This window comes from Ochotona curzoniae, unplaced genomic scaffold (genome assembly GCF_017591425.1).
Source record: "Ochotona curzoniae isolate NIBS_2020 unplaced genomic scaffold, NIBS_Ocur_1.0 contig_4792, whole genome shotgun sequence".
Taxonomy (NCBI): Eukaryota; Metazoa; Chordata; class Mammalia; order Lagomorpha; family Ochotonidae; genus Ochotona; species Ochotona curzoniae.
Window position 1 is genome coordinate 12,356,176 of NW_024466389.1, and position 21,601 is coordinate 12,377,776.

Consider the following 21,601-nt stretch of genomic DNA (forward strand, 5'->3'; position numbering starts at 1 on the left):
AGCATGGTCTAGGGTAGGAGGAGGATTCCTGCTTGGATGGGAACTGTGTGGGTTTTAGCCCCAAGCTGCGAATGAACCCCAGCACATCACAAGTCCCCCAACCTCAGTTTCTCCACCTGGAAAGTGGGAAGAGACTGGCTGCTCCTCTCTGGTGGTTGGGAATTTGCATGAGATTCAGTTCCTGGGAAGCTTCAATGAAGGGAAGGATGTTGTGATTGCTCCGGAAGAGGAGGATGGTTCAGAAAATGGAGGAATGGGTTTGGGGAGAGATGGGGGAACCCTCCGCAGGTCCCACCTTTCCTCTCTCTTGCAGGCTCTGAAAGCCGAGTAGCCAGCGGCATGCCTGGCCTGTTGAACCTTCTCACGGGAGCGGCCCTGCCCCTCACCGCGTCCGATGTCACCTCCTTCGTCAGCGGCTACGCCCTGGGCCTGACCGCCTCCCTCACTTATGGCAACCTGGAACCTCAACCCTTCCAAGGTAAGCGCCCCAGTGGGGATGGAGAGGGGAAGTACCGTTCCCTGTGCTAACACTGGCAAGTCAGGGAGCTCTCAGAGCCATTGGCTCCCCATCTATAAAATGGGACTCCATTTCTGCCCTGCGTGCCTCACAGCTAACAGCAGGAAGGGGCAGGATTCAAACTGGCATGGTTTGGGTACAGCCCCAGCCAAGTGTTCCAACTCTCCGACTTCCCCACATGTACGGGGAGCCTCATGGCAGGACAGGCACTGCGACTCAGGAGAAAATAGGCGTGCCCAGCCCAAGGCAAGGCTCTGGCTCCTGTGACCTTGAGGAAGCCACTGTCCTCCAAAGGTTAGGATACTCCTCTTTACCGGTAGGAATGCTGGGCGGGAGTGGGGGCGGGGCAGATGAGGTAATGCAGCGGGGAGGTGGTGCGGACAGCAGGCAGCTGCGACTGAGTCATCAATGCAAGGATCAGGCTCTCAGATGGACAGATGGACAGGCGGCTGCCAAGAGGCATCAGTGAATTAGATGCCCCGCTCCCCGAGAGTGTTCGGTAGGGTGCCATGGGGGATGGGGGCTGGTGGCAACCAGGGTCTCCTACTCCCCTGCAGAGATGGGACCTCCTCAGCACCAAATGCCTTCCCTTTGGCACCTACCTGCAGCCCCAACCCAAGGCTCTGGAAACCAGTCCAGGGCTGCCCCGTGGCCCTCCCAACCTGAATACACCTGCCCGGAAGTTCTCCTCCCAGGCAAAGCCAAGTCTGCCACTTTCCAAGGAGAGCTAGAGGGAACAAATAAGGCCAGTCTGGGACCCCAGGGAACTAAATTCTTGAATACCCTGGAGATAGTTCTCTCTCTGGCGTTCCACATGCAGGAAGAGAGGCTCAAACAGGAAGTCAGGGTTGGGGAGGGCTCACCATGTCCAGTGTCATTCTCTCCCTATCTTGGAGAGCAGATTAAGACCTTGATACTTCCTGTGGTCCCTGAACCATCAGCACCACTTGCAAGCTGCTAAGAAATGCAGTCTGAGGTCTTGGGGGTGGGCCAGGGTTTATTTGAAAAAGAAAGAAAGCTTCCATCTGCTGGTTCACTCCCTAAAAGGTCACAACAGCCAAAGATGGGTCACGTCAAAGCCCAAAACTCCATCTGGATCTTCCACATGGCAGCAGGTCATCGTCCCCTGCCTTCTCAGGCACTTTAGCAGGAAACTGGATCAGAAGCAGAGGAGGTGGGACCCGAACCAGTGCTCTGATCTGGGATGCAAACATCCCAGGTAGGACTCGAACCACTGCACCACAACACTAGCCCTGCCTTTTCACAAGACCTCCAGGCGCTGTACACAGTCCTAAGGCTGGAGAACAGCTGGGTGACAGATAAGCAAGTGCACACTGAGACACACATCTTCACCCGTGGCAGCCACTTCTCCGCATGTGGCTCTTATATTCTTATCTTAGAGACAAGCCAATGAGGCTTTGAGAAGTTAAACTGCTCGCACAAGGCCACCTGGACTGGAAAGGAGGCAAGTCTTGGACTTGAGCCCTTGTCTACCTCCTCCACAGCCCCAGCTCCCAGTGCTACTGGTGGCAAACTAGTGCCAGTGGTGGAATTGCCACACAGGTGTCTTCTGTTAGGCTTACAAAACAGATCCACTTTCTCTCTCTCTCTCTCTTTCTCTGTCTGTCTCAGCAAATCAGAGGTCCTGGGCACACCACACCTGCCAAGCAAGAGCTGGCTGGAGCTGAACAGACCCCACACACACCGTTCCCCTCCCAACCTCCCCACCCCAACCAGAGCCTTGGTCCCAGGTCCCTTACATCCCTAAGGGACAATCCCCTGCTGGACAGGTCTAAGTCTCAGGGTCCTTTCCAGAAGCAGGTGTCTGGGATGGGACTGGACACCCCAACACAGAGCTCCACCCCTACAGGTCTCTTTGTGTACCCACTGGATGAACACACGACTGTGATAGGCTTCGAGGCTGCCATTGCCGACCGGGTTGTCACGGTACAGATCAAGGACAAAGCCAAGTTGGAGAGAGGCCAGTTCGAAACCTCCGGGGTGCGAACAGCAACTGTCACAGGTAAGGACACACCAAGGGGGCTCTAGCCTGGGGCACATTGCAAGGGTATCCAGGGCATATGCTAGAGAGAATGTGCTGGTCTCAAGTCAGGACTCCAGAACCAGCATCCTGTGTGGCCTTAGGCTCAGAAGTAACTTCTCTGAACCTTAGCTTTGGACTAAGTAGGCTTGGTGGAAGACATTATTATTCAACTGATAACACATCTAATGTGTCACTGTTTACCCACTTGAATGCATCTTGAAGTATGGGGAAAGTACAATAATGAACTAAGTAGGGTGTAATCAAATAAGCGATTCTGTCCACCAGTGTGCCCAACCAGGCCAGCTTACAACGAACACTTACATCATTGTAAGCACTCAAAACCTGGATACTGGGTCTGCCACCAAGGAAAGTGGGACTCAGAGAGGGAGAGTGTCTGGCTCAAGGCCACACAGCATGATCCTGGCAGAGCTAGGGAATCCTATGACATAAGACAGTCTGACCGTTGGAGCTCTGACCCTGGTAGAGTTTGTTCACCTGATCCTAAGCTGCTTGAGAATCTAATTTGCCCACCTGAAGAAGGTGGGCAACTGGATCGGGCTATCCCAACTTTCCCCAGGCTGGAAAAGCAGATGGGCACAAGCAGGGAGAGCCCTAGGAGGAGCCTGAATGGTACTGGAGGAGAGAGAGGAGGGGAGCAAGGGAGGCTTTGCAGAGACCTGGGTGGGTAGGTGGGAGTGGCAGGACTAGAAGGTCAGAGCGTGAGAAAGCACGGCTCCCAGCCATCAGAGTGCTTCCGTTTGAGTCTGGGGTTGGTGGGTGAGGGTGGGAAGGTGAGCCTCTGTTGAGGCTTTCCTTGGACTGCCAGCAAGGTATAGTAGGGAAGGCACAACCCAAAGTCAGCCCCATGTGGCCTAGCCCACAAGTAAGTGCTCCATTGGGTGACTTGGGCTGGTAATACGCCCACACAGAGCCCCGGCTTTCCCTTCAGCAAAGTGGGACGACTCCAAGCTGCCCCACAGCAAACATGGAGGGGACCAGAGTTAACCAATGCACAGCCCCTGACGCCAGCCTGGCACTTAGGGAACATCCTGCAAGAAGGGGTTTCCATCACCCCTCACTCCTGCACACCGGGAAAGGTGGCCTTGGACGAGGATTTGGAGCGCATCCTGTTTGTGGTCAACCTGGGCACCATCGCCCCCATGGAGAATGTCATCATCTTCATTAGCACCTCCTCGGAACTTCTGACGCTGCCCAGCGGGGCCGTGAGGGTCCTGCTGCCCGCTGTCTGCGCCCCAACTGTGCCCCAGTTCTGCACCAAAAGCCCCAGCTTCTCCACTCACCAAGCCCAGGGGTAAGACACCCTGCCCACACAGGGACATGAATCTGAGGTGGGCAGCATCAGTAGGGTGAGGGTGGTGGACACAGAGTGGGGAGATGGGGACCAGAGAGGAGGCTCTGTTCTCTGTGCCACTGCTCAGTAGTTTGCACTTCTGCCCTGTCCTCGGGCAATTGAGAATCCCCCAGAAGCGACCCTGTGGTGGCACCAGCTACTTCTAGAATTAGGGTAGCTTGGGATCAGCATTTTCAGGCTTTGCTTGTGAATTTGCTCAAGAGATTTTTTTTTTTAATGGTTTATCTAAAACATAAAATGACAGAGGGAGAGAAAGGAGAGGTAAATTGATTTGCTGATTCACCCCCCAAATGATTACAATTGCAGAAGCCAGGAACTCCATCTGGGTCTCTCACGTGGAAGCAGGGGCTCACGCACTTGGACCATCTTTTGCTGCTTTTCCAGACTCATCAGTAGGAAGCAGAAGTGGGGCAACTGGGATTGCAAATAGTGCTCATACTGAATTCAGGCACCTCAGACGGTGCCTTAACTTGCTGCACCACAATCGCCAATCGCAAGAGATATTTTCTGAGTACCTACTATGTGCTGGAGCCTGGGCAGAGCATTAAGGATAGAGAGAAAATGAAACTGGGTCCTGCCCCATAGGAACTTCCCCATAGGTGGAAGAAATTATTATTCAACTGATAACACAACTAATGTGTCACTGTCTACCTGCTTGAATGCATCCTGAGGTATGGGGAAATACAATGAATAAGTTTGTTGAGCTAAGAGTATAGAAGAGGGACCCAAATCAGGGTCAGACCAGGGGTACAGAGGAAGCACCTCTGCAGGTCATGACGCAGGGACCTAGGGAGCAAGCTCGGGATCGCCACGAGGAACTGAAGCATAGATGCTGCGCAGTAACCCTGACCTTGACCATGGCAGAGATTCTGTTCTCAGCAGGGTGAGGGTGTGAGCACTCAAGACCAGCACCAGGACAGCTGCTTCTCAGGATACCCTGTGGGAAGCAGATGGAAAGAGAGACAAAACACAGTCTGAGGCCCCATTGCCAAGGTCACGTGCTGTCAAAACAACTGCTCTCAGACACTGAGGGGAACAGACGGAGTAGCCTGTTTTAGCTGGCATAGATGAGGCTTGGGTAACAGCCGGGGCCTGCCCTGAAGGAAACAGCTAGCCACCAAAGTCCTCTAGAGGAAGGACAGAGAGACGAGCAGGTGTGATGGGAAAGCCAGCACAGCTGCGGGAGGTATGAGACAGGGACTGTGACTCGAGAAGGGAAACGGGTAAGGAGCGAGGTTAGAGAGGTGGGGAGGAGTCAGAAAGACCAGGGTCCTGAAAGCCAGGAGGAAGACAGATGGCCAAGCAGGAAAGTTCTGGGCACCAGCTGGCCTCAGAACAGGGTGCACAGCTGCGTGTTTGGTGCCCCTTGAGCTCCGCTACTGGCCATTCCTTGTGCATCTGAGAGGCAGGGCCTCACTGGGACACTCAGAACTATAGCAATCCACAGACAGGAAGCTCCAAAGTGGGTTCTGTGAGCTCACTGCTGCCCATCCAGTCATGAAATTAATAGTGATTGACACACCAGAGCCAAGATTGTCTCATCCCTGTGTGCTTCACATAGAGTGATGTCAAACCAAGTCTGAGAACAGATGGCATTTAGAGTAAGTGAGGCCGCAGGAGACAAGGTACTCTCGCTCACCACTGATAGGCATGGGAACTGGGGTGGCCGCTGTGGTGACAACATCACTTGAAGATCCCAGGAAAGTCACCATGATCTGACACAGAGCAGTGGAGGGAGAGCAGCAAGTACCCACTGTGTCACAGAGGCCTGGCCCAGCACAGGTGCGTCTCAGAGGTGGCTGTGCCTTCTGACTCCAGGCTTTCCCTGTAGCCATGTTGAGGAGGATAACATGGGTCTGAGGGGTAGCAGGAATGTCCCAGGCCCCCTTAGCTGGAGCGCCAGGGACTCACCCCCACTCCTTGTCTTCTCATGCCCCTCCCTCACCTTTGTCTACCCTCCCCAGCAAAGACAGGCATTGTTTTGGCCCCCGGGCCCTGGACTCCTGGAATAAGCTGTGCCTGGCAACTTTGCTAGACACTAATGTGTCCAACCCCATGGAGTACGACTTCAACTTCCAGCTGGAGATCCGGGGGCCATGCTTGCTTGCAGGTGAGCAGGGGCTGCCCAGGGCAGGGGGCTCCCTGGGTCAGCAGGGCTTCAGACCCAAAACTCCCAGGGATGGACAGAGAGTGTGGGGGGAAGAGCTGGGGAACCCCTCCCTGGACAGCTTCAAAGGCCGTCCCTGGTATCCACAGGGTCACAGGTGTCAAGGAACAGGGACATTTGGTCATCTCCAGGAGGTTGCAGCAACAAGTCTGCTTCCCACACCCTACTCAGAGACTCTGGGATGTGTCCGGTTTGGGTAGGGGAGGCATTTAAAAGCATCGCCGCCCCACCCCCATGTAGTGGTTCTGCCCTGCAGCCAGGACCAAGGGCCATCGTTTTTGTAGTCTCTTCATCCCTCATGGGCCTTTGCCAGGATACCAGGACACTGGCTGTGGCTGGTGAGCACCCACGATGTGGCCTTCCAATGTGAGATGCATTGTGATGCACCTGCCAATGGGTAGACACAGATGGAGCTGAGCTGTCCGTGTCTGCTTGGGACCAGCCTGGGTGCTTTGTGGGCCCTGATGGAAGAGCAGCCTTTCTAGCCTCTGGATTGTGAGGGCCATCAGACAGCATCTTCCCAGGCCCACCACATTATACATATAGGGAAACTGAGGCAGCATGTCTCCCAGAGCAGGTTAGGGGGCTCTCATGTGGGCAACATGCCAATCAGCTCCAACCCAGGCCCAATTCCTGTCTCTTCTTCCCCTCTGTGCCCCACTGAGCTGCTCAGGAGTGGAAAGTCCCACGCATGAGATTCGTGCCGACGCTGCCCCCTCAGCCTGTTCAGCCAAGAGCATCATCATCACCCTGGCCAACAAGCACACCTTCGACCGACCCGTGGAGATCCTCATCCACCCCAGCGGTACAGTGTCCCTGGCGGGACCTGGGCTGCCTGTGGGAGGGAAGAGGGGCTGACCCAGTGGGCCAGAGCATGTGAGCCTCCCAGCAGCTGATGGGTCCAAGACTCAAGGCTGTGGCAGAAGGGAAACTTATTATGTGCCTCCTGGGAAATGACTCTGGCAGGCAGGCCAGAAGCCCCTGGTCTCAGCTTCTGCCTGGGGCTTTTAACTTCAAATCAGCTGACTAGAAGCTCTTTGAAACTCTCCTTGGAAGCTCTGAAACCTCAGAGTAAGACTCTTGGTCTCTTGAAGAATTCACAGAATGCCAGGATCTAAGAAGACTGCAGAGTAGCTAGCTCAATCCCACTCCCCTTTTACAGATGGATAAATGGAGGCTCAGAATGAGGCCCACCTAAAACATCAGCCCCACTCCCTCCTGCTCCAGGCAGCCAGCAACTCCAGCCCCTTCTTCCAATGAAGGGGTCTTACCCCTGTGTAGTTCCCAAGGGCCCTGGAGTCTCCCCCAGCCCCAGACAGTGCTAAGCGCTGGTCTCATCTCTGTAGAGCCCCACATGCCTCATGTCCTGATGGAGAAAGGGGACATGACCCTGGGGGAGTTTGACAAACACCTCAAGGGAAGGACCGACTTCATCAAAGGCACCAAGAAAGACAGCAGCGTCGAGCGGAAGGTGAGTGGATGGCAACAGAGTAGAGCCAGAGAGGAAGGAGGCTGGGCCTGGGGAAGGCATGTGACCCACCCAAGGTCACACTGAGGGGTGGCAGACCCTGGGTGAGAGGTGCTTCCCTCCGAGGCAGAGACGCTGCAGAGCAGATGAGCAGGGCACTTCCAGATGCCGTAGACATCTGCTCTGCCTTCCCGCCTCCTTCCAGCACACTTCCACAGTGCCTGAACCAGGCAACATGGGCAGCAGTAGCAGAAACAGGCCATCCTGTCCCCAAGGGGCAGCTGAGACCCTGCGGATGCTGGGTGCCCTCCCAGCTCAGCTTCTGCTTTATCTTCTGCGGCCCCTCGCTTCTCCTCTTACAGATCCTCACTCGCTCTCACATCAAGGACACACGCAGAGCTGGTCAGCCCAGAGCAGGTTCCCACGGTCCTCATGGAGCTAAAGGAGGAAGGGAGTCTGTCCAGGGAAGCAGAGATGGAGAAGGGAGTTGGCCTAGTGACCTCCATTCAGCACGGTCCAGAGAGCCCAGATAGGTTCATGGAGACAACATGAATCTTTCTCTCAGCTCCCTTCTTAGAGAAGAACACCAAGGCCCACTGCCCAAAGAGAATTAGTAAGCTGGAGGAAGAAGGCGTGTCCTCAGAGTTTTCCCTGGTAACAAAGCTGAGGAATTGGAACCCACTGTGCCATTTAGCTGAAATTACCAACCCTTGCCATGAGGAGCTGGAAGACCAACAGTGGCTAGGAAAGCATGGATAGCTTTCTGCCATCCTGTGGTTGGAGAGCCCTGTGGAAGCCCCTGACTTCCCAAGTGGCCCCTCACCCAGGTGCATCACTTGGGAGAGGAAGCTGGATAGAGTCAGTGATGCCAGGATGGCACCGAGCTCCAAGAACTGCAGCAAATGGGCAGGCAGGGGCAAGAGGGGCTCCCTGGCCCCAGAGTGGCTGCTATGCCTGCCGAGCTTTAAATCCATTAGCTCGGGGACTACAGAAGCAAATGAGAATTAATTTGCCACCTTAGATTGATTATGCAAATACACAGGATCCTCTCAAGCCCCAGGGTCTGCGCACAGCTGCTCAGCAAGATGAGTTTATTGTAACTGGGTAATGGCAGCTGGAGGAGACCCCCGGGAGCCCCACCCAGGCCCTCCACCCGGTCCTCTCAGAGGCAGAAACCGGGCTCCTGGAGGTGGCTGTTCTCCCTGACAGATGCAGCAGTTGCTGCCCTGGGCTCTGTCATTGCAAAGCCAGGCTGGGCAACAGCCCTTGGCAGAGGGGCTCTGCATGGGCGGGAAGGGCAGTGATCAAATCCACCTGGGAGGATGTAGAAGGTTTTCCAAAAGCTGCAAGTGGAAGTAGAGATGTGTCCACAGAAGGGAATCAGTAAGTCTGCAAAAGCACACTCACTGCTGAGAAAAGCCAGAGCAGGTTCCACCCTGAGTGAAAGAGAAGGAGGCCATTACTTGACTGAAGCGGGCTTCTTGCTGGTGCACCAACTCGACACATTCTCACAGTTGCCCTCAGGTGTGGCTGTGTGTACTCTGGCTTACTTAGACATCTTAAAATATGTATTTATTGATTTATTTGAGTTAGAGAGAGAGGAAAAAGAGAGGGAGAGAATGAATCTTCCATCTGTGAATTCACTTCCCATTTCCCAAATGATTACAATTGCCAGGGCTGAGTCAGACCAAAGCCAGGAGCCTGGAACTCCACATGGTTGGCAAATGCCCAAGCACTTAGGCCATCTTTCATTGCTTTGCCAAGTACATAAGCAGGGAGCTGGATTGGAAGTGGAGCAGCCAGGACACAAATTGACATTCCAATAGGGAATGCTGGGCCCAGCATGAAAGCTGAATGGCTGAATCCTCACCTTGGGTCCACCAGGATCCCATATGTGTACCATTCATGTCTAGGCTGCTCCACTTCCCATCCAGTTCACTGCCTATGGCCTGAAAAAGCAGTGGAGAATGGCCCAACGCCTTGGGACCCTGCACCCATGTGGGAGACCCAGAAGAAGCTCCTGGCTTCAGATTGGTTCAGCTCTGGCCTCAAGCAGGTACAGCCACTTGAGGAGTGAACCAGCAGACAGAGAATCTTTCTGTCTCTCCTTCTCTGTGTATATTTGCCTTTCTAATTAAAAAAAAATCTTTAAAAAATTAAAAAGCAATGTGGGATGCTGGTGTTGCAGATGTTGGCTTAAGCCACTCCACCATAGTACCAATCCTAATTGGCCCCACTTTAATGGGAAAACAGACTTAGAGGAGGGGCTTGCCCAGGAACATGTAGTTGGATAGTGGCAGATCTGGGGTTCACAGCCACGTTTGTCTGCCTGTGAAGTCTGAGCTGAGCATTGAAACCTGGGAAAGTCTAGCTCACAGTAGAACCGAGGATGCTCATCCAGGACATCTATGGAACATAGTGGGAGAGGGAATGTTGACTTGGGAAGGGATAATGGGACCAGCGTGAGTGCCCCAAGGATCTCCAGACCCCTGGACTGCCTGGGAATGGAGATGGCATCTTGGGGATAAGGACCAGCGTGAGTGCCCCAGGGATCTCCAGACCCCTGGACTGCCTGGGAATGGAGATGGCATCTTGGGGAGGGATAAGGACCAGCGTGAGTGCCCCAAGGATCTCCAGACTCCTGGACTGCCTGGGAATGGAGGTGGCATCTTGGGGAGGGATAAGGACCAGCGTGAGTGCCCCAGTGATCTCCAGACCCCTGGACTGCCTGGGAATGGAGATGGCATCTTGGGGATAAGGACCAGCATGAGTGCCCCAGGGATCTCCAGACCCCTGGACTGCCTGGGAATGGAGATGGCATCTTGGGGAGGGATAAGGACCAGCGTGAGTGCCCCAGTGATCTCCAGACCCCTGGACTGCCTGGGAATGGAGATGGCATCTTGGGGAGGGATAAGGACCAGCGTGAGTGCCCCAAGGATCTCCAGACCCCTGGACTGCCTGGGAATGGAGATGGCATCTTGGGGAGGGATAAGGACCAGCGTGAGTGCCCCAGTGATCTCCAGACCCCTGGACTGCCTGGGAAAGACCCCTGGACTGCCTGGGAATGGAGATGGCATCTTGGGGAGGGATAAGGACCAGCGTGAGTGCCCCAGTGATCTCCAGACCCCTGGACTGCCTGGGAATGGAGATGGCATCTTGGGGAGGGATAAGGACCAGCGTGAGTGCCCCAGTGATCTCCAGACCCCTGGACTGCCTGGGAAAGACCCCTGGACTGCCTGGGAATGGAGATGGCATCTTGGGGAGGGATAAGGACCAGCGTGAGTGCCCCAGGGATCTCCAGACCCCTGAACTACCAGAGTCAGAGAGCCTTTCTTTCTCCTCCAGACAGAAATCATCCGGAAACGCCTTCACAAAGATATCCCCCACCACTCCGTGATCATGCTCAACTTCTGTCCAGATCTCCAGTCGGTGAAGCCGAACCTGAGGAAGAGCCATGGGGAATTCATCTTCCTGGTGGACAGGAGTGGCAGCATGAGCGGCACCAACATCCTCCGCGTCAAGGTGGGCACCTGCTCCCAGGGCTCCTTTCACCTGTGGGCCCTGTGCTCTCCCAATCTGCCTCTTTCAGCCCCCTACACTCAATTACTCCATAAATGAAATGCTGTGAGTGAAGGCAGAGCTGTCTCCTTTGCACCAACGGTGGGGTCCCCAACAGCTGTCATCTCACTCCCTAAACCTCAATTGCATGTATGCAGTGGCTAAAATGTGTCGTCAGATGCTGGATGGAGAGGGACACAGGAAGGAGATGGGAGAAGCCAATATTTGGGGGCGGAGGATGTGGTGGTCAGACACTGTGCTAGTCACTTAAAGCACAGCTTGAGATTGCAAATCCAGACAATATCCCTCTGCAATTAGCCCTACTGCCACTTTCTCCAACTGGGAGATTACCCCAGATCACACAGCTGGTGTGATCAGAGATAACACCCACATATGCGTGACAGTTCTCACCACCCCACACCAAAAAAACAAACATTGAACACAGTCCCTGCCACCAAGGAACACATAAAATCTAACAGAAAAGAGTAGACTCCTCTTTTTTTCTGAAATGTTTACCTTATGCCAAGCCCTGTGCTTGGCCCTCTGGGGAGACAGCAAGTCACAAACACAGGGGCTACTCTGCAGGGGCTCCCAGTCAAGCGAGGGACTCAGGTCAGCCAGCCTGGTTTCCCTCCTAAGAAGAGCTTTGAGGGAGAGTAGGACAGAGTGTGGTGGGCCCTGTCCCCTTCCCACCAGAAGCGGTTCCTCCTCCTGTTTGTCTTGATTATGGCACTACCCAATGGTCCCTTGTGGTTTTCGTTGTACATATAGAATTGTGAACTCAGTAAGAGGAATAAGGGCCAGATCTTTCTTATCCTTCTGTCCTCATGGAACCTAGCCCTGTGTTCATGCGAGCAAACCCCAGTCTGCTGTTGAACTGAGTAGATCATACTTCAGAGAACAAGGGGTGGGAGGACAAGAAGGGAGTAGGGTCCTGCTGTCACCTGGAATGTCATCCACCCCCTGGCACAAGCTCTTGTTTCCAGGGCAACAGACTCAGCAAGGAGAGGTGGGGTTACTGGGTAGAGTATGAAGCCAGCCACCTCTGAAGTTTTCCTAGATCTGAGTTTTGCCTTGAAGTACGACAGAGGACACCTACGGAAGACCTCTGGAATGTGTGCAGCTGGCTGGGGCTTTCTCCCTCCTCTAACTCCACATCAAAGGCAAGAAACAGAGTGTGGAGCTATCCAGCGTGCTGTGGTCCTGAAGCACGATCCAGGCCTGTCTTCCATCTGTCTCCCATTGAACAAGCAATAGGAACATTATAAGAGAGCCCCTCCCTGATGCTAGAGCCACATACCTGTACCATCCCTAGGGAACACTTCGTCCATAAAGAAACAGAGTCCCCAGGAGGCTAAATTCTCTTCCCACTACCACAGGGCTGATAAGACTGAGCCTCCTGCATCTGGCCTCAATGCTCATCTCCCCTTGCCTTGCTTGTGGGGAATTATACACACTTTTCCACTAAAACAGTGTCCTCTGTGATTATGTCATTTCTGCTATATATGGCATTGTGGAAAGAGAAACTCCTGGAGCTCAGTGTTGATTCTACCACTGACTTGCTGTGTGGCTTTAAGCAAACAGGATCTCCACTCTGGGCTGCATATGTCCTGTCTATGAAATAAGGAAGAAGGGTTAATTCAGGGAGGACAAATATATGTCACCCCCTTTCTGCTGTCCTCCCCCAAGCCCAGGCAGACATCACTAATCAATTATGACTCTTTTTTTCCTCTGCTGAGCCTGAACTGTTTCAATGTCTTTCTTATCCAAGTGTTCTAGCCAATAACAACCAGTTTGCAAATGTAAGTGTGCTTCCTGAACTGAAGACCTTTGCTTTCTAGAATTTTCTAGCAATTTTATCTGGCACTCCTTTCAGTTCTCTTTTCCTTGGAGCCTGCGTTACTCTTCTCCAACTCAACTCTCTGATCTCAAGCTCACCTCCTCACAGATGGTTTTGCATTTATGCATGCCACAACACTAGGCGTGCACTTTTACAGAAAGCTGAAGACTACCTAAGCCACAGACACACACATCTCCGAGGACAGTAAGGTCCCTGAGGAGTGCTTGGGCCATTTATTATGGCACATTGGGTTGAAGCTTTAGGAAACACTGGGCTTAGGGAGAAGGAAGAGAATAGAAATCCAAACAACGTGTGCCAACAGAGAAAGTTCAGCCAATTTAATTTCCTGCAGCTGGTCTCATTCTTCAGCTGCCACTTGCTGCCAAAACCCATGCCTTTAAAATTCTAATAGGTGTGAGCAGAGACAATCTGCGTGGATCAGCAGAGTCTCCTGCTAACAGGAACATGCGCCAGTGACTAATGGAAAAGTAAGCAGGTATTGACTTCCTTTGTAAAGACACAGAATGTATTGACACAAGCAATGGAGAGAGGGAGACAACGTCAGTGCTGATGTTTAGTGTTAATGTTTGCAGAACAAGTGGGCGGGGGGGTCTGTGGATCTGCCAGCTTGGAAGGCTGTAGGTGGGCTGTGGGAGTGACCAGCATCCATAGCATCTGTTTCCTCCTAGATCTCGAAGCATAATGGTTTCTCTCTCTCTGAAGCCAGGCTGAGATTCCTCCCATCAGTAAATTCTGGGAGTGGAGGGGAGGTTTTTGTTCCTGAGTTCTGTACCAAGGCAGAACAGACATGAATACAGATCTGGGAACTATGTGAGGTGTTTTTTTTTTTTTTAAGATTCACTTCTTTATTTGAAACACAAAGTCAGAGCAAAAGAGGGGGGAGGAAAGAGATCTCTTAATCATTGATTCACTCCTCCAAGTAACCATAACAGCTAGAGTTGAGCTGGACTGAAGCCAAGAACCAGGTCTCCCACATGTGCCAGGGGCCCAAGCACTTAAGCCATCTTCTGCTGTTTTCCCAGGTTCATTAATAGGGAGTTGGGTCAGAAGTGGAACAGCAGGTGCTCCAACAAGTACCCATGTGGTGTTGCAGATGGTGGTTTTACCTGCTATGCCAGAGCACCAACTCCAGGAGTTGTGTTTTCAGAGTCTGGGTTGTATTCTCAAGTTCTATAAGCCAGAATGGCCCCTTAACCCTCCTGAGCCTCAGTTTCCTTATCTGTATAATAGGATTACTTTTAATGTAGACTTTAGATGGGTTAGCAAGAATTGTCATTTATTGCAGGTTTACTTTGCACCGGAGTACCTCTCAGAGGGATGATATAACCTACCCAAGGTCAAGTTAGTAATGATGAAAGTGGTATTTAAATCTAGATGCAAAAGAAGTCCCCTTAACCACCATGCTGTAACCCATGGTGGAGAGATGATATCAGATAGCTGCTCTCAAGGGCTTAGCACCATGTGTGGCATGCAGTAGATATTTAACATCCCAATGTATCATCACCATTACCACCCCCCTCATCATCTGCACTTCTGCCAGCACTTCTACCTTCTTCTCTCTCATTATTTTTCCCCATATACATTTATCTGGGGTTCCCAGGGGTGCACAGCTTTATCAATGAAAACTCCAATGTCCATTAACTTAGGAGGCAGATGATGTGTGCTTGCTGTCTCCCTGGCAAGCCACTTCACCTCTTCTGTAAAATGGAAATACTGGTGTACCTACTTCAAGGGGGTTTTGTAGAGATTAACGAGGCAGGGCATGAAAAACACATTCTGTGCTTATAACAATGGTGAGCAGAAGAGACCGTCCCCAGGGATAGAGCTGAGGCAGGCTGAATCCCATGCAAAGGCCCTGAGTGAGGGCCAAGAGCTGCTCCATCCACAATGTGACCTCCTCTGGCCACTTCCCTCCCTTGGACATCTATTTTGCTTTGGCAAAAGGGAACAGGTACCCCCTGCACTCAACCTCTCAGGGTCAGGGAGAGGTGAAATGGAACTGGCGGCTGGAATCGAATGGCTTTGGGAAGTTGGACCTGCTTCACTGCTGAGGAGTTTTATAATAATGGCTTTATCCAGTCCCTGTTCAACATCAGTACATTTCCTGACATGAGAAGGAAGTGCTGGGTGCAGAGAGGGAACACGAAGGCCTCCATGGAGGCAGCCCTGCTGGGGGTGTGGATGCTGGTGTGTGGCAATGGCAAGGCCAGAGCCCCTGCCTGAACCCTCGAACCCCTTCTCTCACCTCCCAGGATGCCTTGCTGGTGGCGCTGAAGAGCCTCATGCCAACCTGCCTCTTCAACGTCATTGGGTTTGGATCCACATTCAAGACTCTCTTCCCTTCCAGCCAGACCTACAATGAGGTAAGGCAGGGGCAGGCCTGGGCACCAGGAAAGTGGTGGGTGGTGAAGAGCAGAGGAAGAGGAAAGAGGAGGTTACCTTGAGGACTGTCTCAGCCACTGCCCACCCAAGGAGCCCTGATCACAGCCAGGGCAGCCAAATGGGGTGCAGAGGGGAGAGACCCATCTCTGCTGAGGTGTTTTCCTGACCCCTCCACCTCATCAGAATAAAATAGGGGTGTGTGTGTGTGTGTGTGTGTGTGTGTGTGCAGAGATGGGAAAGGATAAAGGGGAAAGGGGAGGGCATGCCCTAGACATGGCACATGGACAGTCTCATGAGAACAAAGGACTCATGCAGGGCTGAGCTAAAAAGGTGAGTGGTGTAGAGAGGAGTGAGCAGGTGGGTGAGTGGGCATGAAGTGGGATAAGGAGAGGAGCCCTGCAACTGCTTGAAGCAGGAGGGCTGAGGCCTCAGCAGCAGGTGCAAAAATCAGAGCATCCTGCCCAGATCTAAGGAGGACGAAGGGAGAGAGGGAAGCAGGAAGTGAGAACACTGGACAACTTTTTAACTAAGAATAATTTTACGAATTTTTTAAAATGCAGATGAGTTACAATTGTTAAGTTTAGGTCATCAAAAAGAGATGTTTTTTTTTTTTTAAATCTCTCTTGATTACACCATCCAGACAATAGAGAAGGCAAAATGCTATGAGAGCTTGGTATCCATCCGTGAAGCCTTGTTCTGTTTGTGTGTGCATGAGTAGGTAGGACCAGGCCTCCACACTGCTCAGAATCCACTTTTCTAACACCAGAATCTATATGCATCCATTTTTATACTATTCAGTATTTATTGCTTACCTTAATTTTAATAACCACCTAATATTTCACTGGAGAGATTGAGTTTTTTCACAAAACCCTACAGTTAGCATTTAAATTGTTTTTATCTTTTTCCAGGTAGTCAGTTTTGTATCATAGATTTTGCTCATATACTTAATCATTCCATTGAAGTGAATTCCTACTCTTACTGGTTCAAGATCTTAAGAATATTTTTTTTTAACACTGACTTATTTGAAAGGCAGAGGTGGCGGGGGGGTGGGGCAGGGACAGAGAGAGATTTTGCATCTGCTGGTTCACTCCCCTAAAAGACCGTAATAACCAGGACTGAGCCAGGGAGAAACCAAGAGCCAGGAACTCCATCTGGGTCTCCCACATGAGTGCCAAGGCCCAAGCACTCAGGCCATCTCCTGACATCTTATGTCAGGCACTCAGGGAGCTGGAATGGAAGTGCAGCAATGACAGGAAGTTCCAGCCAGCTAAATGTGGGTCCAGAGGGAGGAGACCCGAAGCCCAGACACAAGGCCTAGTTTCCTCAAAGTGTCCCAGGAGTCGGTACCAGAATCAGGCTCAAGGTTCAAGTCCTAACAATTTCTGGTCTGGGATTCTTCCCACATCACCTGTCTCTCGGTGAAAAAGGAACCCTCGCTTGTGCTGAGAATTCAGGCTTCACATGCTGCCCTTGGCAGAAAGACATAAATGTGTAAAGAAGCATCCAGAAAGGAAAAGATTCAGGGACCACAAAAAATGGCCTCTCAGGCATCCCTGGTAGAGGTGATGAACTCTACCAAAAAAGTGACCTCCTGTGTTTCCTATGAGCAGCACAGCAATACAGTTGGGAGTATCAACTCCAGTGAGGCTGCCCTTGGATCCAGGGGGAGGCGTGTTTCAGGGTCTCCATGCCACAGGTGACCCTGGGGTCCACTTCCCCCAACAGGAGAGCCTGGCCCTGGCCTGTGACAACATCCAGAGGATGCGCGCCGACATGGGTGGCACCAACATCCTTTCCCCACTCAAGTGGATCGTCCGGCAGCCGGTGCACCAGGGCCACCCACGGCTCCTCTTCCTCATCACGGACGGCGTTGTCAACAACACCGGGAAGGTGCTGGAGCTGGTGCGCAACCATGCCTTTTCCACCAGGTCAGCCCAGGCTGAGGGCTGAAGGCCTGCTCGCCCACACCCCCACACCCCAGGTCCAAAGAGCAACCCACTCAGTGCAGGGCGGCTCTCTCCTTCACTCTCCATTTGAATCTGAGGCCAGCTCCCAGATGCTCTGTGCCTTTCCCCACCAATGCACTAAAGCAGCCCGTCTCTTCCCCCTGCCCCCAGGTGCTATAGCTTTGGCATTGGACCCAACGTCTGCCACAGGCTGGTGAAAGGCCTAGCGTGTGTGTCCAAGGGGAGTGCTGAGTTCCTGGTGGAGGGGGAGCGGCTGCAACCCAAGGTAGGTGGAAGAGCCCCCAGTTTCTCCCCATGCCTGGAACTTAACAGCCCCAGAGAGATCAGGCAGCAACTCAGGCGGAGCTGGGAGCTGCACCCTGGTGACAATCATTGAGGTAAGACCACAGCTTGGGCAAACCGTTGGCGCCATCCCTGGAGCCCAGGCCACCTGGTCTCTAGCCCCTCCAGCCTCAGCCACTGGATGGCCAGGAAAGAGGCATCTCAGGGAGCCCCCATATTTATGGCAACAGAGTTGTGTTTGGAGTCATTTCTGGCGCATTCCTGTTGACCAAAAGGAGTGGTTCAGAAAACTCCCAAGGACTCAGAAATAGAGGCATTTTCAGTCTACTCACCACTTCCCAAGTATTCAGCACAAGCAAGTCCAGACCCTCCAGGAGGAGCCACAGACTTCCCAGGAGCACAGAAGGGAAGACTGCAGGCCATAAGGCAGGCCCAGCACCGAGAAAGCAAAACCAGGGCCAGCTTGGGCCAGGAGTCCTGCAGTGGAGACTTCCTGTTAGAAAATCTGCCTCCGCTGAGCTTACAGGCTTCCTGGAATGAGTGTGATCAGAGCTCAAAAGCTCCAGCATTGCAGCTGAAAACCATCTCCTAACAGCATTTTTTGCAAAAACACGTGTGGTCCTCCTAAGAGGGAGATTGGAGCACGTGCGTCTGCAGGTGCTGTGCTCTCTGAGTGGCTTATCCCGAGGCCTGTAGTCCATCTGAGGAAACAGCCTGGGTGATACCAACCCACAGCTGTCATTGCTTGAACGCCTACCACATGTTAGATATTTCAAAGTCCATCAGTGCATGTCATCCTAGCTCAGCGCCTCCACTTAAACAGAAGTAGCATGGAGAAAGATAGGGGCCCACGCGTGGACACAAACCTGGGTGCTAGTCACAGCTTCCTTTTGAGCCTCAGATGTGCCCATTTGACATGGGAGGTTTAGGAAAGAGGAGAGCAATGAGTATTTTCCAATTCTGATGTCAGAATTCCAGCAGGGTTTGCCCTGCCAGGCCAGCCACCCGAGGCTGCTGCACCTGCTCCCCCATCAAGCCCCACCCACATGGTCCCCATAGCCCCCACCTGCCCATGTCCGGCTCACACACATTCACCCAGCCTGTGTTCTGCTCCTGCTCAATAGATGATCAAATCTTTGAAGAAGGCAATGGCGCCTGTCTTGAGTGATGTGACAGTGGAGTGGATCTTCCCTGAGACCACCGAAGTCCTGATCTCACCCGTCAGCAGCAGCTCCCTCTTCCCAGGCGAGCGGCTGGTGGGCTATGGCATCGTGTGTGATGCTTCCTTGTACATCTCCAATCCCAGATCTGTAAGTATCCAAGAAACTCCAGGGGTCCCCGGGGGTCCAGAGCCCCTTGCCTACAAGTCATCCATTGCTGTAATCATGGTTCGTGGCATCCTGGAGCTAATCAAGACTGAGTTTGCAGTTGAGGCCAAAGTTGCCAGGCCTTGGGCATTCCATCATAGAGATGCTATTGGAGTGGAGCCCCCAGTCTCACTGTGGGGTCCTCAAGAACCCCTACTGCAGGTCCTCTTGGGAAACTTTTTTAATATGTGGAGCTAAATCTGGATCTGCTGTCCTGAGGGCAAGGCCAAGGAATCTGCATTTAACATATACTTCAGTTCAAGAACAACTGCACTGGGGGTCCTTTCTGTAAACACTCTTGTCGGCTAAGATCTTGAGTAGGTTTGTGGCTTCAGCTATTCACATGAATCATTCTCTTGTATTTGGTGGTAGACGTGAAAGAAAAGCAGTGCACTTTCCAAAGGGAGGTCAGAGTCACGCTAAAACACGGGAAGTGGCCTGAGTCGTTCTTTCCTCACCCATCCGTTCTCTGTGGGAGATCTCCAATCTCCTTTAAAAGATTCCCCATCTTGTTTTTGCTTTTTAAGAAGCAAACTCAGTCTGCAAAAGGATTGGGTAGGTGTGAAATGGGCTTGGTCTATAAGTGAAAGGCACAGACATCATGCTTGATAATAGCAATCACTGAGTTTATAATTCAAGAGGCATTAAGGAGTGGTGAGAGTGTGGCCGGCTGGATAGCATACTGACTAAATCTGGTAGCTCCTTCTTTCCTCTACTGTGTAGAAATATGGGCTCTGTGCTAAATACATTTCCAAATTTTCAAGAGAAATTGGAATTTGATGTGAAAAGCCCAGATTTTTTAATGTTATGGAATGTCTCAAGAACCATGAGCAGGGTCATGGTCCATGCCTTACAGACTGTTCAAGTCCAGCAGGAAGACCATCAACAAATGTTGCTGAAGCTTTTGCACAGGGCAGACCTTCCTGGAGATCTACGAGGTACCAGATCAACAGACCCTGCAACCAGAAGAGACCCAAGTCCCCCAAGCCCCGTCTCCTTTCCTTACCCAGATATCCTTCAGATATTATGGCTGCAAACCTGACCTGCCACAGCCCTCCTGGAAAGCAGTCTAGAAATAATGAGACGTTAGAAACACAAAAATCTCCCATCTTGCAGATGCCACTGCTAGGAATCCAATGCGCAGAAATAAAAGCGATGCTATGGATTCAGGACCAAGAATTAATTATAGCAGTTCTTGGGGTGGTGAATGACCAAAAAATGGTTGACAAGAAGGGATGGCAAGAGAGGTGATGGGGTGTTAGTGTAAGATATTGTACAATTGAATACTAAAAGGAAAGTTTGACACGGGCAATTTCTAAGGTGTTTCAAGTGTGAAGTGTCAGATACCAATACATGCTAACAGCTCGGTACAATTTTTACAAGCCAGAAAAATCCTCGTGTGACTCTGGCACTGAAGTCAATTATATATATATATATATGCATGATGTATGTGTGTATACCATGTATATATATGTTTATATTATGGAGTGTGCTAGAGACAATCTGTGACTCATTATGTTCATTTTGATGACCTGTTTAGAGACAGGAATAGCATTTTTGACATTTTTGAAGAATGACGTCAAGGATTGAGAACGCAAGTGACATAGCTAATAGGGAAAGACAACTCCATTTACCATCTCTTGAGCAGGAATTGGGCTGCATCCCTGCGCTCATGCTCGCCGCTGCCCCATGCGGAGTCCCTCCTGGCATCTGGCCTCAAGCCTCGCCCCCTCTCTCCCCTCCCTCCAGGACAGCAAGCGGCAGCGGTGCAACTCACTGCAGTCCCAAGAGTCCAGCAGCTCGGTCTTCTGCCACTCTCCAGATGAGGGGCCTGGCCCAGACAGCGGCGACTGTGCAAAGAGCGTGGGGGCACCCTTCCACCTGGAGCAGGCCAGGGACACCCGGCTGTTCAGCGGAGACTCCACCCCTCATGCAGGTGCGTCTGCTCTGCTGCCTTGTCCTTGTAGGCAGCGGATGCGAGATCTCTCAGTGTCTCGCCCTCGTCCGCCTCTGTAACTCCTTCAAATCACTCACTCAATAAAATCTTTAAAAAGCAAGCAGAGAAGGGAGGCACCAGGCATAAGCGGGGGGTGTGGGGTGTAACATTCAGGAAGTACATGCTCCTGGCTGCTCATCTCCTCTGCCTAGAATGCGTGGGACCTCCCGAAGGATCAGAGGGCGCGTCGCTGGGAAGATGGAGCCGAGCTACCACGGGCAAGGCTTCGGGGCCCGGGGGATGGGAACAGAAGGGAGTGCAAGTTTCCAAGCAGGAAAGGGACACACAAGTCCCACCCTGTTCCCTCACCCTGATGGCTTCCCCCATCCTCATCTCTACCCCCTGCCCAGGTCTGGACTCCTCCCCACGACGCAGGGCTTACAGCACCAACCAAATCCCCAACCCCAAGCCCTGCCCAAGGGCCATCACGGCCAGTGACCCCACTGTGCCTGCCAGGAGATACCCACTGCGGAAGGCCAAGCTGCAGGACCTCTCTAATCAGCCCACCTCAGATGTTGCCACTGCCGCCGCTGCCTCTGCCACCCGTGGGCAAATCAGTGTGCAGGTACCCACATGCGGCAAGCTGGGGATGAGCCAGGGAGGATGCGGGGAGGGGCCGT

At 52.4% G+C, this 21,601-nt stretch overlaps 1 protein-coding gene across 1 annotated transcript in view; it reads left to right on the forward strand.

Annotated features, from left to right (window-relative positions):
* The first annotated feature begins 339 nt into the window (after nucleotides 1-339).
* VWA5B1 (von Willebrand factor A domain containing 5B1) overlaps nucleotides 340-21,601 on the forward strand; it is a 30,895-nt gene continuing 9,633 nt past the window's right edge. Inside the window, exons 1-13 of the mRNA XM_040987628.1 lie at nucleotides 340-478; nucleotides 2,388-2,540; nucleotides 3,603-3,873; nucleotides 5,898-6,043; nucleotides 6,774-6,905; nucleotides 7,447-7,571; nucleotides 10,914-11,090; nucleotides 15,240-15,350; nucleotides 17,095-17,297; nucleotides 17,487-17,601; nucleotides 18,743-18,928; nucleotides 20,735-20,921; nucleotides 21,332-21,546. Of these exons, the coding sequence (XP_040843562.1) occupies nucleotides 340-478; nucleotides 2,388-2,540; nucleotides 3,603-3,873; nucleotides 5,898-6,043; nucleotides 6,774-6,905; nucleotides 7,447-7,571; nucleotides 10,914-11,090; nucleotides 15,240-15,350; nucleotides 17,095-17,297; nucleotides 17,487-17,601; nucleotides 18,743-18,928; nucleotides 20,735-20,921; nucleotides 21,332-21,546 (2,160 nt within the window). The remainder of the gene's footprint in view (nucleotides 479-2,387; nucleotides 2,541-3,602; nucleotides 3,874-5,897; nucleotides 6,044-6,773; nucleotides 6,906-7,446; nucleotides 7,572-10,913; nucleotides 11,091-15,239; nucleotides 15,351-17,094; nucleotides 17,298-17,486; nucleotides 17,602-18,742; nucleotides 18,929-20,734; nucleotides 20,922-21,331; nucleotides 21,547-21,601) is intronic.